Raw genomic sequence first — 13,333 nt, 5'->3', positions numbered from 1 at the left:
ATTGATGTTTAGTCAGTGCTGTTCTGTTTCTGTGTGACTTTTCTCTGATGGAAATTCCTCCATTCAATGACTGCTTTACGTCTGCTGTCCTGGAAATGCAGTCATGAGTAATACACACAGAGCCCAGCTCTCACAGACCTTGCATCCGACTTAGAAAGACAGCAGTGAACAAGGTGGTTCAGAGATGACAGAGGTGATGGCTAGCGAGTGACCTCAGGAGGTACTTGGCAGTGTCTGGAGACATTTTTGTTTGTCACACCTGGGGACCGGATGCTACTGACACCTAACGAGTAGAGGCCAGCTAAACATTCTACCATCTACAGGAATCCCACCCCCCAACCCAAACAAACAATTATTAGGCTTTCAGTGTCACTAGGGCCCAGGATGAGGAACTGCTCCAGATGGTCCTGGAAGCCTTGAAGAGGAGGGGACATTTGGGCTAATTAGGATGTGATAGGAAAGAGCTGTCCATGCCAACCTTTGTGGGAGGAGAATTTCGGGAAGAGAAACTAGCAAGACAAAGTCCCTGAGGCAAGAGGAACAGAGGCAAGGCTGGTGTGGCCCATGTGGGTGAGATCAACACTGTGAGCAAATCATGTAGGGTTTTGTGGCTGACATAGGAGTTATTCAGGTAACTCAGTGGGTTTTTGGTTATTATGAGATTTTGGACGTTGTTGATTGTTTTGAATGTTTCCCTTTGATTTTGTTTTCCAGAATTATGGCCTCGAAACTGACAATATGAAAAACTTGGTTCTGAAGCTGCGAGCATCTTCCCACAATTTACAGAATTACATAAGCAGCCGGAGAAAAAGTCCAGCCTATGATGGGAACACCTCCCACAAGCCCCCCAATGAGTTCCTGACTTCTGTGGTGGAGCTCATAGGCGCTGCCAAGGCCTTGTTAGCTTGGCTGGACCGGTAAGTGATGGGTGTGCCTTACTGTCCTGTAAAAGGAGGGTCTGAGATGCATAGAAGTCAGTGTTTTGCCTGAGGAAGAGGAACCTTTATCCCTTTCTTGCCCTTGCCATTGGACCTGTCCAGGAGTTTGGAGCCAGTGGTCCATTTTAGGGTCCCTTTGGAAGTTCCTGAGGTGAATAGCAGGAACAAATTAACCTCAGCGTAGAGAAGAGTTTAAGTTGAGTTTTACTGAGGTTAAACGTTACTGGTTATTGGTTTGTATGAAGGCTGTTAGTTGACTTTTGAAGGGATGTTCATTCTCTTGGCTCATTTTTGGATGTGTTTTTATCTAGAACTTCTCTGTCTCTGTTCTATTGAGATTCCTATTTTGTGTGTTACTTGAGAGGAAACAGTTACATAACAATTTAAACCAGCCTGTTGTGTAGCTGTGCTTGTTAACACACAGTGTGGGATCCCAGTGGGTTCATCCTCTCCACCTTTTTTCTTTAAAGAGAATTTTCGTTGCTTCCTAGGGCTCCATTTACAGGGATCACTGATTTCTCAATAACGAAGAACAAAATCATTCAGCTTTGCTTGGACCTGACCACTACAGTCCAGAAGGTCAGTACATCACTGGTGTTTTCTAAAAGTTTTTTTTCCCTTTTCCTTTTCTTCAAAGGGTTTACATGCAGGTATGAAGTACCATTCTTTCTCCCCCCATCAGAGCTGGGGAGAGATGAAGGGCTTTAAGTTAGATGAATTTACCGATAGTTTCTGTGAAAAATGACCAGTGGCCTTTACATCAAAGATTACCTTCTTTTGCTTTAAAATAGTTGAGCTAATAGCCCTTTACTTCCTCTAAAATGTTAGAGCACTTAATTTTTTTTCAATAGAAATTCTGGAGTAACTACATTTCACCATAATCTTTGTTCTGAGTATGTTACTGTATCTGCTTGTTAATTTTCTTTTCATTTTGACCTCTGGTGGTTAGGTTTACCAGTCAGGAGGAGCTTGGTGGTGATTCAGTAACAAACAGCCCCCAAACCTCAGCAATTTATTCCTGGATTATCTACATCCAAATGGGTCAGCTGAGGGATCTGCTTCAGCTCGCCTCACGTCAGGTGGTAGGCTAACAGAACAACCAGTATCTTATGTTGTTTGTCTCTGGGGCAGAGGTGCAGAGAACCTGGGTGATTCTCACACTGACAAATGTTCTGGTTTGGAAGTGACACGTCAGTTTCACACACAGCTCATTTGCCAGACCTTCACATCTTAGTGAAGGCCAGGAAGATATTAACTGGCATGTAGCAGACTGTTGTAAAATTATTTTTGAATTGAGTTGAGGCCATAAAATGTAAGGAAGAACTTGTTCTTTTTTCACATCTCACTAGGTTTGAAAATTCTGTGATTGCACATTTGTTTCCACTGGTGATTTGGCAAAAAGTAAAGAACATCCTTTCCTCAGTTCTAACCGTGCCATCAAATAGATGCAGTTCTGAAAAGCTATGTGCTTTCTGTCTGTTCCCGGAACATGAAGAGTGAAGTTTGGCTGTTGTTTAAGGTCCCGTCCTGAGCAGCCCTTGAACTTGAGGCACGTGGGACTTCATCGTTATGCTTTTGAGGCCATGTTCTTAGGAAAACGCTCAGAGCAGTAAAGTGGCTCTGAGATTCAGCTCTTTTTTATGGTGCATAAAATAACCTTGACAGAAAGAGTCTGATACCAATCACGGTGCATTCATCATGTAGTCACCAAGTCCTGGCATTTGCGGTAGAGGCTGCCCAGGGGTACAGATCCCACTCAGAAGGGTGCCCACTGGGCATTCTCATCACTTACCCCTGTTTACTGGGGCCGCATGATGCCTGGCCCATGATTCATGGTACTTTTTAAATGTGTGTTTAAACGAATGAGATAATGCTTTTGACAAATATGCTGTTGAGAATTTGTCGCTTATCAGGAAAAATTTAACCCAAACTTAAGGGACACAACAGGTATTGTTTCTATTTGTGTTTATTTTTTGTTTTTGTTTTCCTTTTGGTGCTCATTGAGCGTATGTTTCAGAGACAGACAGCTATGGGTTCAAATCCTACTGCTACCATTACTTAGCCCTGGGACATTGGACAAGTCACTTCAAACTTATGAGTCTTAATTTTCTTACCTGTAAAATGGGAATACTAACAGTTACCTTACCAGATGATTTGCTGGAATTTCTACAAGTTATCGTGGAGTAAGAAAAAGGGGAAAAAAGTGTAAGAGGAAGACAAATGGTGACCAAAAATTTTTAAAATATATGTTATATATGTATTTGTAATATGCAGTACATCTGAAAACCTATATACAAAGGAATATATAAATACAGTGGGCAATTTGGAAGAAAAGTTGGGTTTACTTTGGCTGGAAGAAAAGTTGGGTTTACTTTGGCTGGGAGAAAAGTGGGGAGAGAATGTAGGAGGCAAGCCAAAGAACAGAAAACACTTATTCTTTTACAAAAAGCATGTATGTGACCACATTTACTCATGCAAAATTATATCTAGAGAATTAGTATAGAATATTTTAAAAATAGTAAGACCTACCTCAAAAGATTATGAAGATTAAATAAGATATATGTATAGCACAGTGCCTACTTAAGAAATAGTAGCCTATAGTAGGAAATATAAAAATCTTTTCTGGTACTGCTTTTCTGGAGCCGAACTTGATGGCTTAAGAAGACGACAAAGTTAACAAACATGTTGGGATTTCTGGTACTTTTTAGTTTATTTAAATTTGAGCAATTTTTAAGGATTAAGACTGGCCATGTGTAAATATATATGGGAATGTCATTTTATGAACTTAGTTTGAAAAACATGTTTAGCTCTTGACGGACGTGTGTTTTCTGTAGTAATTGGAGAACGTAGTCGCTTTGGCAAGTAGTAAAATTTGTGTGCACAGTTGAAGGATGAGTGGAATGTCTTTTTCCACGTGCGGTGTCGTGGCAGCAGCAAGGCGGAATTTGCCAGGGGTTTCACACCCTCTCACAACTGCGAGAAGTGCAGTTTTTCTCCAAACTTCTTGGCAAAAGATCTTTTGACTGTTTAGGAAGAAACCTGCCTTTTCCATTTATTGCTTTTTTTTTTTCCTGGAGAATTGAAGGAATAAAAGCTGTGTCTCTTTATTTCTGGTGACAAGGAACATGTTCTCCTAGAGTCTTTATTCTCTGTGTCCGTGTGTGTGAAGACAGGCGTTTGTTTGTCCCTTTCTTCTTTCTCTGTTCCACATACTGCCACTCTCCCCCCCTCTTTCTTGTTACTTTCTCTGCATCCTTCCCTCTGATGAGTGTGTACCTCTCCAGACTGGAAGGATAAACAGTTGTTTTCTTCCTCCGTAAGAAAAGGGCACTCTTCTTCTTCCTCGTGCTAATTAACTTTTTTTCTTTCCTTTTTTTAGTTGAAGTATAGTCAATCCACCATGTTGTATTAGTTTCAGGTGTATAGCAAAGCGATTCATTTACGTCCCACGCCGAGTCCGTGGATAGACCTTCCGTCCAGTTTTCAGGCTATAATTTCAGGTGAAGTCTCCTGGTGGGAAGGGATTCTGATCTCTTTCTTTAATCGGTCCTCCTGAAGTTGCAAGGGCGTGAAAACTGGCAGGAGACGACATGGCAGTGACAGATACCGGGTTCCAGTGTAGGAAGAAATGCTGAGCAGCGGAGAGCCCAGAAAAACTGCGTGGAAAGAAAGCATACCATCCAGCAGAGGAGGGAAAGTCAGGAGACCATTTCTGGGAGCTGGTTGGGTCTCAGGTGTGGACTGTCTGCCTGACGTGTGTTGTCACGTTTAATTCTCAACAGTTCTCTGAGACGGGTTTTATTATCCTCACTTTACAGAGAAGGAAACTGAGCTCTGGAGAGGTTAAACCCATCTCCCAAGGCTCCTCAGTTAGTAAGAGAGTAGAATAAGGAAGAGTGGCAGAGAAGGGGCAGCTGCTAGCTGCCCTGGCTGGGTCTCTGCCAGGTTGATTGGCCTGAGTCTGCTGATTCAGGTGACCAAGGAATGTGACAAAGCTCAGGCCTGCTGTCGGGGTCATAAGGGCTGACTTGCTTCCAGTTCTTCTTTTTTCCATTCTGTTGCCTTCATGCCAAATAGCATGAAGTCAGGCCTGCAGCTGCTTCCTCCCGGTAGGAATGGGTGTGGGAACCCACGTTCACGGGGGCGGAAGGTAAAAAGCGGCGCTTTCACACGCTGCCTTGGACAGTTCGTGGAGACGGGCGCGCCCCTCTCCCACTGGCTCCATCACCACAGGAGCCCATTTTCTTGGTGGCTTCTCGGATCCGTCAAGGAATCGACCATGAGGTCACACATGCACCTTGGTGCGTGGGCCCCGGTGTATGGACAGGAGCTCTCTGCCAGTGGGTGATTACCTCCTGAGGATGACAGCCCTCGTGTCATTTGGGATGTGTAGTGAAAAATCATAAACACAAATCATTAGTTTTATTTCTAGCACGAGACTGTGTAAGTATTCTGTTTTGCTACAGTTGACATTTATTTGAGAATTCTGTCCTTCAGATGGTGTGGGTGGGGGAGGGGCCGTCACGGCAGTTGACGGTTCCATGCACAAGTTGGAGGACGAAAAGCACAATTTTGAACTGTAATCATTCATATTTTACAGCAGTTGTTCCTGGAGTTTGAATTTATATCTGATTCACACATGCAAAAATACATTCCTAAGTTTCCTTTTTTTAAGTGTTTTCTCACTAGGCTGCTCTTTTCCTGAGAGTCTGTGTAAATTTTGGGAGCAGTAGAGTGACTATTATTTCCCACATTTTTACCTAGTAGAGAAAATTTAAAAACCTTTTAAGAAGAAGGCACCTAACGTCTGATTATAAAATGACATAGGGTAGAATATTATACATTTTCACCCCTACCGCCAGTGGCAGTAAAATGTGACCTCAAATGACATTTTGATTGAAGTGAACATCTTTGTCTGATGAATCCAACAGACTTGATCAGTATCCTTCCTGTACATAACATAATTCGCATTTTCCTTCGGGTGCCCCAGTTTGGGATTTACTGAATGGTGCCAAATACACTGTCAAGAATCTCGTTGATCTCCCTCTTCTTCTGCATGCACTCTGCCGCGTTGATTGAAATCTGCTGTAGGTACGCTTTAGAAGGTTAACTGAGAGTTTCACGTTCCACCGGACAATGGTTATTCCTATCATCAGCTAACTGGGTTCGTACGGTTCCGAGTCTTTTGTTCTTAAGCTGAGTAAACAATGCTTTGCATTCCAGCCCATTCTTTAATGTCATCAATAGCATACCTCAAGACCACTTTTCTGGCAGTGTGTTAATGAACGTTTTGTTGAACGCTTTTCATCTATTAAGGACTGAAATATCTGATTTAATCTCAGTGGTGCTTAAAATAAACTCTGTGGCTAAGTTTACTCAAGCCCTTATTTGAAAGCTATTCTTATGGGCAGGCCCAGAGCGAAAGACTCCAGGCTTGTTGGCCCAGTGCTGGCTCAGCCTGGGGTCACATTGGAGAGTCATTGTCAACTTTCTTGGACTCTTTCTGGCTTCCTGCTCTCTGTACGGTCTGGATAATAGGTGGACTTTCAGTTCTGGTGATTTTTGTAGGCTTTCTGATTAAATAATTGGTCAGATGGGTTCCTTGGGTGATTAGCCTCTGGGGTCAGGAGAGATGGAAATCTCAGGAGGAGTCAAATGTCAGCTCCTTTCCTGTCTGCCCTCTTCTCCCATCCAGGTCTCTCCTCCAGATGGTCCAGGACCGCTCAGGCTGCAGGGTGGGAGGTGTGTCAGGGACCTCCTTGGACCCCAGGAAATATCTAGTGAGCTAAGCCGACGGTTTCTGAAAGTTTTTAGCTCTTATAGTTTTCATTTTCTTCTTTCTTCCTTTAGGATTGCCTTGTAGCAGAAATGGAGGATAAAGTTTTGGCTGTAGTAAGTATACCTTCTAAAAGTGACAGTAAAATTCCTTTTCCCAAAACAGTGGGAATCACATGAATTAACGTAAATGGACGGTGGCTAATTATTTCAGGATATGCTTCGAAATATTGGCTTTTGGGATATGAGTCTATTAATTTAGGTGGAAAAGGAAGAATAAAAACTATTTAACAATAAGACCAACTCCTGTGGAAATTCCTGTGCTTAACTTGGGTATATTGGGGTCTCTGCTTTACTCTTTTTTTCCCTGCTCTGAACCCTTCATCAGGGTACAATTATACTTAAATTACTAACTAGCCTGTTAATCAGGGTGAAACTGATGTGCAAATTTCACTTTAGGACCATTTTGTTTAAAAAAAAAATCTTGGCCAAAACCTTATGATAGAGGGGAGATGTACTGTGACTGTTTAAAGAGCATTCTGTAACTATTCATCATCGCTTCCTCCTTTTGACATAAGCCAGCCTGTGCTCTTTTGATAAGGCCTTCCTCCTACTGGTGTTGAGGAATTTAGCAATGAAACTTCTATAAATATATTTTCCATAAATAGGGAGGCTAAACACATTGGAGGAATGTAAAAAGTGTCACTTCTTGGATTCTCCCCCTTGGGGAAAAAAAAAACCACTCTTCGGAATCTCCTGATTTCCTTAGTTGTTTAATTTTCAAAGGTTAGATGAATCTGATCGGGAGAAATAACCACACGTAGCCACTGTGATTTCTACACGGGGACCACTTAATAGGGATCCTCACGTCTCTACAGTTGTACCTGCTCAGTGTTTGGCGTTCAGAGAATGTGAGCCATCACTAAAAAATCATAGACCTAAATGTAAAACGCAAAAGTATAAAATGCCGAGAAATAACAGAAAATCTTGGTGACCTTGGGTTTGGCGACGAGTTTTTAGATACAACACAAAAAGCGTGATCCGTGAGAGAAACACGGATGAGGTAGACGGCATGAAAATGAAAAACACTGCTCCATCAATGCACTGAGAATGAAAAGACAAGCCACAGACCGGGAGAAACTGTTTTCTGAAACACATATCAGATAAAGGACTTGTAGCCAAAATATAGAGAGAATTCTTAAAACTCAATAAGAAAACAAACAACCTAATTACAAAGTGGACAAAAGGTCCGAACAGACACCTCATGGAAAATGATATGCAGCTGGCAGATAAGTATATGAAAAGATGTTCCACATCATGTTTCATTAAGGAATTGCAAATTAAAGTAACAAGGTACCACTCTACACCTATTAGGATAACTATAATCCAACACGTGACGGCGCCAAATGTGGGGCAGCAGGAACTCTTGTTCGTTGCTGATAGGAGTGCAAAGTGGTACAGCCACACTGGGAGACCCTGTGGCAGCTTTTTACAAAACTAAACATACTCTTACCCTGCGATCCAGCAGTTGTACACCTAGGTATTTACCCAAAGGAAAGAAGCTTATATCACAAGAACCTTCACAGAATGTCATAGCAGCTTTCATCCTAACTGCCAAAACTTAGAAGTAGCCAAGATGGCCTGTAGGTGACTGGTAAACAAACTGGTACATCCAGACAATGGAATGTTATTCAGCAATAAAAAGAAATGAGCTATCAAGCCTTGAAAAGATACGGAGGAATCTTAAAGGCATATGACGAAGCGAAAGAAGCCAATCTGAAAAGGCTACATACTGTATGATTCCAACTATATAGGATTCTGGAAAAGACAAAACTATAGAGACAGTGAGAAGATGGGTGATTGCCAGGGCTTCATAGTAGGGGAGTGGGGACAGACAAGTAGGTGGGGCAGAGGGAACTTTTACGGTAGTGAAGCTCTTCTCTATGATACTGTGATGGTGAGTATATGACATTATGCATTTGTGAAAACGCGTAGAACTGTACACCACAGAGGGTAAACCCTGATGTAAACTACAGACCTTGGTTAACAATAATGTAACACTATTGGTTGATCAATTGTAACGCATGTACCACACTAATGCAAGATGTTAATAAAATCTTGTTATTATTAACTGTTATAATAATATAACCGTGTTGGGAACTGTGTTGGGGTAGGGAAGGAAGTATATAGAACTCTAATTTCTGCTCAGTTTTTCTCTAAAAACTGTTTAAAATATAAAATCTATTTTTAAAAAAATGGTGCAGGGCTTCCCTGGTGGCGCAGTGCTTGTGAGTCCGCCTGCCGATGCAGGGGACGTGGGTTCGTGCCCCGGTCCGGGAAGATCCCACATGCCGCGGAGCGGCTGGGCCCGTGAGCCATGGCCACTGAGCCTGCGCGTCCGGAGCCTGTGCTCCGCAACGGGAGAGGCCCCAACAGTGAGAGGCCCGCGTACCGCAAAAAAAAAAAAAAAAAAAAAAGGTGCAGGCAAAAGTATATATTTTTTTACCTTGTCTGTATTTGGTCTGCAGAGAATGTGAGCAATCCTAAAAAACCACACAGATGGCTGGGGAGTACAGGATTCTTTAACTGCTGAAAGGGGGTTTCTGCCCAGCCTGTGCGCTTCAGTGGTCGTAAACGAGTTAATATAAAAGGTGCACTTTTTAAGCTAAGCTGAAATAGTGGCACTATTCCCACACACTGCAAACGTGGAACCCAAGTGCCATGTGTTCACTGAGCAGTATTATCACAACCAGAGCTAAAGATGATAGGTGAAGTGCCTTAAAAAAAAATTCAGCCGGAGATAAACTTGGTTAATGATTGAACCTTCCCTGTTTGCCTCTCCAACTCTAGGTCAAGGTTTTAAATGGCATCTGTGATAAAACAATCCGATCTACCACGGATCCTGTTATGAGCCAGTGTGCATGTCTGGAAGAAGTTCACTTACCAAACATTAAACCTGGGGAAGGCTTGGTAAGAGTTCTGACAACACTTGTTTATTTTCAAATAACATCATCATTTATTAAAGTTGGTGTGTATGTGTGTGTGTTTTTTAAAATTCCTTATTGCTTTCACTAGAATTCTGAAGAGTAGAATTCAGTTAGACTGTCTTCCATTATGTAGTTAGGAATTTGCCATCTTGAACTGTTGGTAAGTTTTATGTCTTCAAAGTATAAAAATAAATACTGTTTTAAAACTATATACTCATATCTCGAAGGAATTGTCTTAACAGTTTTATTTTTAGGTCTTAGCAATTTAAGGAGATAGAAAACATTTCCACAAAGGAAAGGTGGTCTCTGGGTAGGAAACAACATCTGCTTTGAAGTCTCTGTTACCACTTAGGCTGAGAAGAGACTGGCTGAAAGAAATGATTCTTAAGAAGAAGTTCAGAAATGCTTTAGAAGTAATGTATGAGCTCTGTAATAACAGGCCCTGAGAATACATACAGGTAGATTCCTAGATCGGCACCTAGATACCTACATCTCCAAATACCTAGCATGCAGCCGATATGGTTAATCTGCTGAAATTTAAGTGAGGAAACTGCGAGGCCCATTGATGAGCTTAGAGGCTTTGAGTCAGAGAGTGTGGTTCAAATCCCAGCAGTCAAGTGACTTTACCTCTTTATGTGTCAATTTCCTCATCTGTCAAAAGTGAATAATAATAATGATAATAACCCTCACAGGGTTGTTGAATGTATTAAATTAGATGATGCGTGCTGAGTGCAGATGCTGGACGAATAGTACGTGTGCAGTCATTGGTGGCTGCAGCTACTGTGACTGGTATTGATGAGCGGGGGAGGGGAAGGGGGATGGGGAGTGCCTAGTGTGTAGGTAGCTGTGGGAAGATATCAGGGCAGTCTCTGCTCTCAGCTAGGAAAACAAAAATCAACCAAATGCTGACAAGCCCACATTCTTGGTAAGGAGAAATGTACATACCGAGACTGCTTGGCTTCAAAGCAAATGATGGCTTATAATGGAGTACGCACGGAAGACTTCCTGGAGATATATTGAAGCGGAGAACTGCCTGGCGTGGGCAGAAATGGAGTTGCCGTTTCAGAAGGTAAAGTTATACATGCAAAGCTCTGGGAAGAGGAGTACTGTGTGGAGGGGGAAGCCAGTTACTCTGCCGATGAAAGTGATGGGAAAGGAGAGGACAGGCAGAACCGTGCAGGTGTTAGTATTGGATGAGGTGCTCGTTGCAGAGTGCGGTGTGTTGCTGAGCAGGGCAAGTTCACGGTCAAAATGACTTCTGAGGAGAATCTATGTTATTATCAATACAGTATTGGTACCAGGGTGAGCAACTACTCTTTGCTCTGTTTACTTTTGCTCTTTCCCCATCTTATCAAAGTTTAATAAACCTTCTCTTTTATACATGCTGTGTCAAACTACAGAGATGTTTCCTCCACGCTAGGCATTCACCTCTGAGTTTGACTGTCGGGCCTTTGAGGAAGGAGAGTATTAATCTATACGCCCCCCTTAAAATGCAGGAGGGCCTGCTTCTAATTTATTTCCTATGTTGTGTTACTTAACAGTCTTTGCTCATACATCCTGGTCTGGTTGTTAGTGGCTTGAATAAGTTACCGTGCAGGGACTGCTGAGACCAAATTAACTGAATCTATTGTCTCACTACACAGAGAAGTGGTCGGGAGAGGACCGGCCTTGTTTGAACTGCCTCATTCATTCAACAGGTCTGAGAACATTCTTTCTGAGTCCCCAGAGTTAGACCAAAATTCTGTGCGCCTGGTACACAAATTATAATATCAAAGAGATCTTGTTTCTGATTTCTTTCCCCAGTGTTTCGCCTTGGTTAGTTCCCCTTCCTGCTCTGTAGATCTTGCTTTGCAGTGTTTCAGGAGACTGAAAAATGAGTGGTGTTCTGAAGGGACTGCCTTTAATGTTTTATAAGTTTACCTCTCACTTGCGGCTCTATTTCTCATGAGTTAATATGTCTGACTCACTCTAGGGCATGTACATCAAATCAACCTATGATGGATTGCACGTGATTACTGGAACCACAGAAAATGTAAGTGCTTATCCATTAAATGTAAAACCATTGTATGTTCCAGCAGATTTGACAGAGTCCCTATACTTTTCATTTAAATGTGTGTGTGCTGTTCGGTTGTCTTATCTGTAGTGGGAGCAACCGTGCCTATTTTGTGTATGTCTGTGGCTAGCATGCAGCTTATCCAGCTGTCGTCAATGTATTATTTAAGTTGTCCTTTATTGCTCTCGTTCACACACCTTGCCCAGTTTTTACCGCCACCCTTGCGTTTATTATTATTATTTTTGCACCCTGAAAATGTTAACCCATAAATACAAAAGACAATGATCTCTTTGTTGTTGAGAATCCCTCTTATAAGAGCTGGAATTGGTGACCATATGTGTAAACTATGGTTTTTTAAAAATGGAATTTATATATGTCACCAGAGTGACTATTTTGGGATTTTTGCATGACAAAGATTCTTTTTATAGAGCTGTAGTTCATAATATTTGCATGATATTGAAATTTAGTTTTTCTCCCCCCTAATCCTTTGAATAGAAAAAGCAGGGCTGCTTCTACTGAAAGGGACTTTGTACCCTGTTATCTTCCTTTTGAAAATTCTGCTACATGAAAGGTTTTTCTTCAGCCCCTCAAACATTTTGAATTTGTGAAAAGTAGAGCTAATTGAATACTTTCTTTATGCAACCTACAGTATGGCTAGCTTTTGAACGACACTGATACGAAGCTAGAAATGTCTGAAAAGCTTCCCTGCATCTGTGGAAAAGAAGCATGTGTCTATGGAATTAGTTACTATTTAATCAATTAAGACAAGAGGAAGTAGTTCAAGAAACAAGAGACTTAGCAACTACTTTTCTAATCTGGTGGAAATATGTATCGGAGTTTGAGCTTCAGCTGCTAGGTCTGTTGATAAAATAAAATAGCATGATCTTTGATGAGGGTTTGTGACACACACTTGATTTTTGTAATAAGAAAAAAGTGGCATCTCTTAAGGCAGTCAATGAGTTATAAATTAATTGTGCAGTTCTGGGAGATGAATGAATAGAAGATGGTAGTGTCTTTAAGCATTCTTTGTTGAGCTCTACTGAGAATACACTGAGACCACTGGGAATTTTTATACCGCATCACCTAATAGGCAATAATGGCACAGAACGTTCTCCTTATGGGCTGGGGATGGTGCAAAAGAAAAAAAAATCACAACAAATGATCCTCCCTTATCCTTATCAGAGACTTTATATATTTTAGCTGAACCACAATGAGAACAGAGTCATGTACCGCTCAGTACATTTTGCGGGGGCGGGGGCTGGATAGATTCAAAAGAATGGTGAATGTCGTTTCAGTTTTTAAGAGAGTTAAAGTTTTGTGTCTAGCAATTTGGTGATTGCATTAACAACCAGACCTGTGCAGTCCCAGACTCAATCGGGTCTTTGAATCAATTTCAATCTCAGAAGAACATGTAGAACACTATAATAGTATTAGCAGAAGGCGCACAGATTTCTTCCTTTCACTGTCTACCGCTCTCCCTCACCTCCCCCCTCTGCCCCCCGCCGCCACTTTTAAGGATGCGATAACTAAACAAAACTGCCTTTGAATCAAATGAAATGTCAAATGATACATTCTGTAGA

The 13,333-nt window shown here is 41.7% G+C and overlaps 1 protein-coding gene across 8 annotated transcripts in view; it reads left to right on the top strand.

Moving 5' to 3' along the window:
* CNKSR3 (CNKSR family member 3) overlaps nt 1-13,333 on the top strand; it is a 101,648-nt gene that overhangs the window by 70,995 nt on the left and 17,320 nt on the right. For all 8 annotated transcript variants that reach the window (XM_079939049.1, XM_079939051.1, XM_079939045.1 and 5 more), the window contains 5 exons: nt 715-917; nt 1,430-1,517; nt 6,789-6,830; nt 9,564-9,683; nt 11,673-11,732. In XM_079939049.1, the coding sequence (XP_079795175.1) occupies nt 739-917; nt 1,430-1,517; nt 6,789-6,830; nt 9,564-9,683; nt 11,673-11,732 (489 nt within the window). In that variant the 5' untranslated portion in view covers nt 715-738. The remainder of the gene's footprint in view (nt 1-714; nt 918-1,429; nt 1,518-6,788; nt 6,831-9,563; nt 9,684-11,672; nt 11,733-13,333) is intronic.

The sequence above is a fragment of the Stenella coeruleoalba genome (assembly GCF_951394435.1).
Source record: "Stenella coeruleoalba genome assembly, chromosome: 12".
In the NCBI taxonomy this organism is placed as follows: Eukaryota; Metazoa; Chordata; class Mammalia; order Artiodactyla; family Delphinidae; genus Stenella; species Stenella coeruleoalba.
This window is presented reverse-complemented; position numbering and strand designations above follow the sequence as displayed.